Below are 491 nucleotides of genomic sequence, written 5' to 3'. Positions count from 1 at the left end.
GCAGAGTTCAAGAGCTCCACACTGTGAACGTGCAACCAGAACTCCTGGAAAGATAGTCAACAGACATCGCAAAACGATACCATTAACGTAGCCACAGCCAGAAATGAAATCCCGGGTGTGCACATGCCATATCCCCGAAAATAGCCATAACCGACTAATAAACTTCTCAAGCGTAACGCAATTTTCAATATTCTTCTTTTCGCTTTATACTGCCTGCGCAAATCAACTGCACCAATCAACTCGAAACATCGGCGGCGAATCTAGAACTCTAGAAACAAACATTTATTGTTTATAAAACTAACCACACATCTATATATACTAACAGTAAACAGTATCACAGACTAACACTATTATATATCTTACCTTCACAAGCGAGCAGACAAGACAAGCTCGAAGTCCTCGTAAATCTTTTGGGATATTCTCCATAATTCTTAAACGAAAGCGCCGCTTTCGCTGATCTTTCTCGTGCTGTTGTTTATAAAGCAATGTCT

The 491-nt window shown here is 40.3% G+C and overlaps 1 protein-coding gene across 1 annotated transcript in view; it reads right to left on the bottom strand.

Moving 5' to 3' along the window:
- Nucleotides 1-485, bottom strand: part of LOC119586432 (transcription elongation factor SPT4-like) — a gene marked incomplete in the record, with an annotated part of 66681 nt that extends 66196 nt beyond the window's left edge. Inside the window, 1 exon segment of the mRNA XM_037935158.1 lies at nt 364-485. Coding sequence (XP_037791086.1) covers nt 364-426 — 63 coding nt within the window.
- Nucleotides 486-491: the final 6 nt, after the last annotated feature.

Source organism: Penaeus monodon, chromosome 21 (assembly GCF_015228065.2).
Source record: "Penaeus monodon isolate SGIC_2016 chromosome 21, NSTDA_Pmon_1, whole genome shotgun sequence".
NCBI lineage: Eukaryota > Metazoa > Arthropoda > Malacostraca > Decapoda > Penaeidae > Penaeus > Penaeus monodon.
Note: the sequence above shows the minus strand (reverse complement) of the source record. Positions and strands in the feature narration are given on the sequence as shown.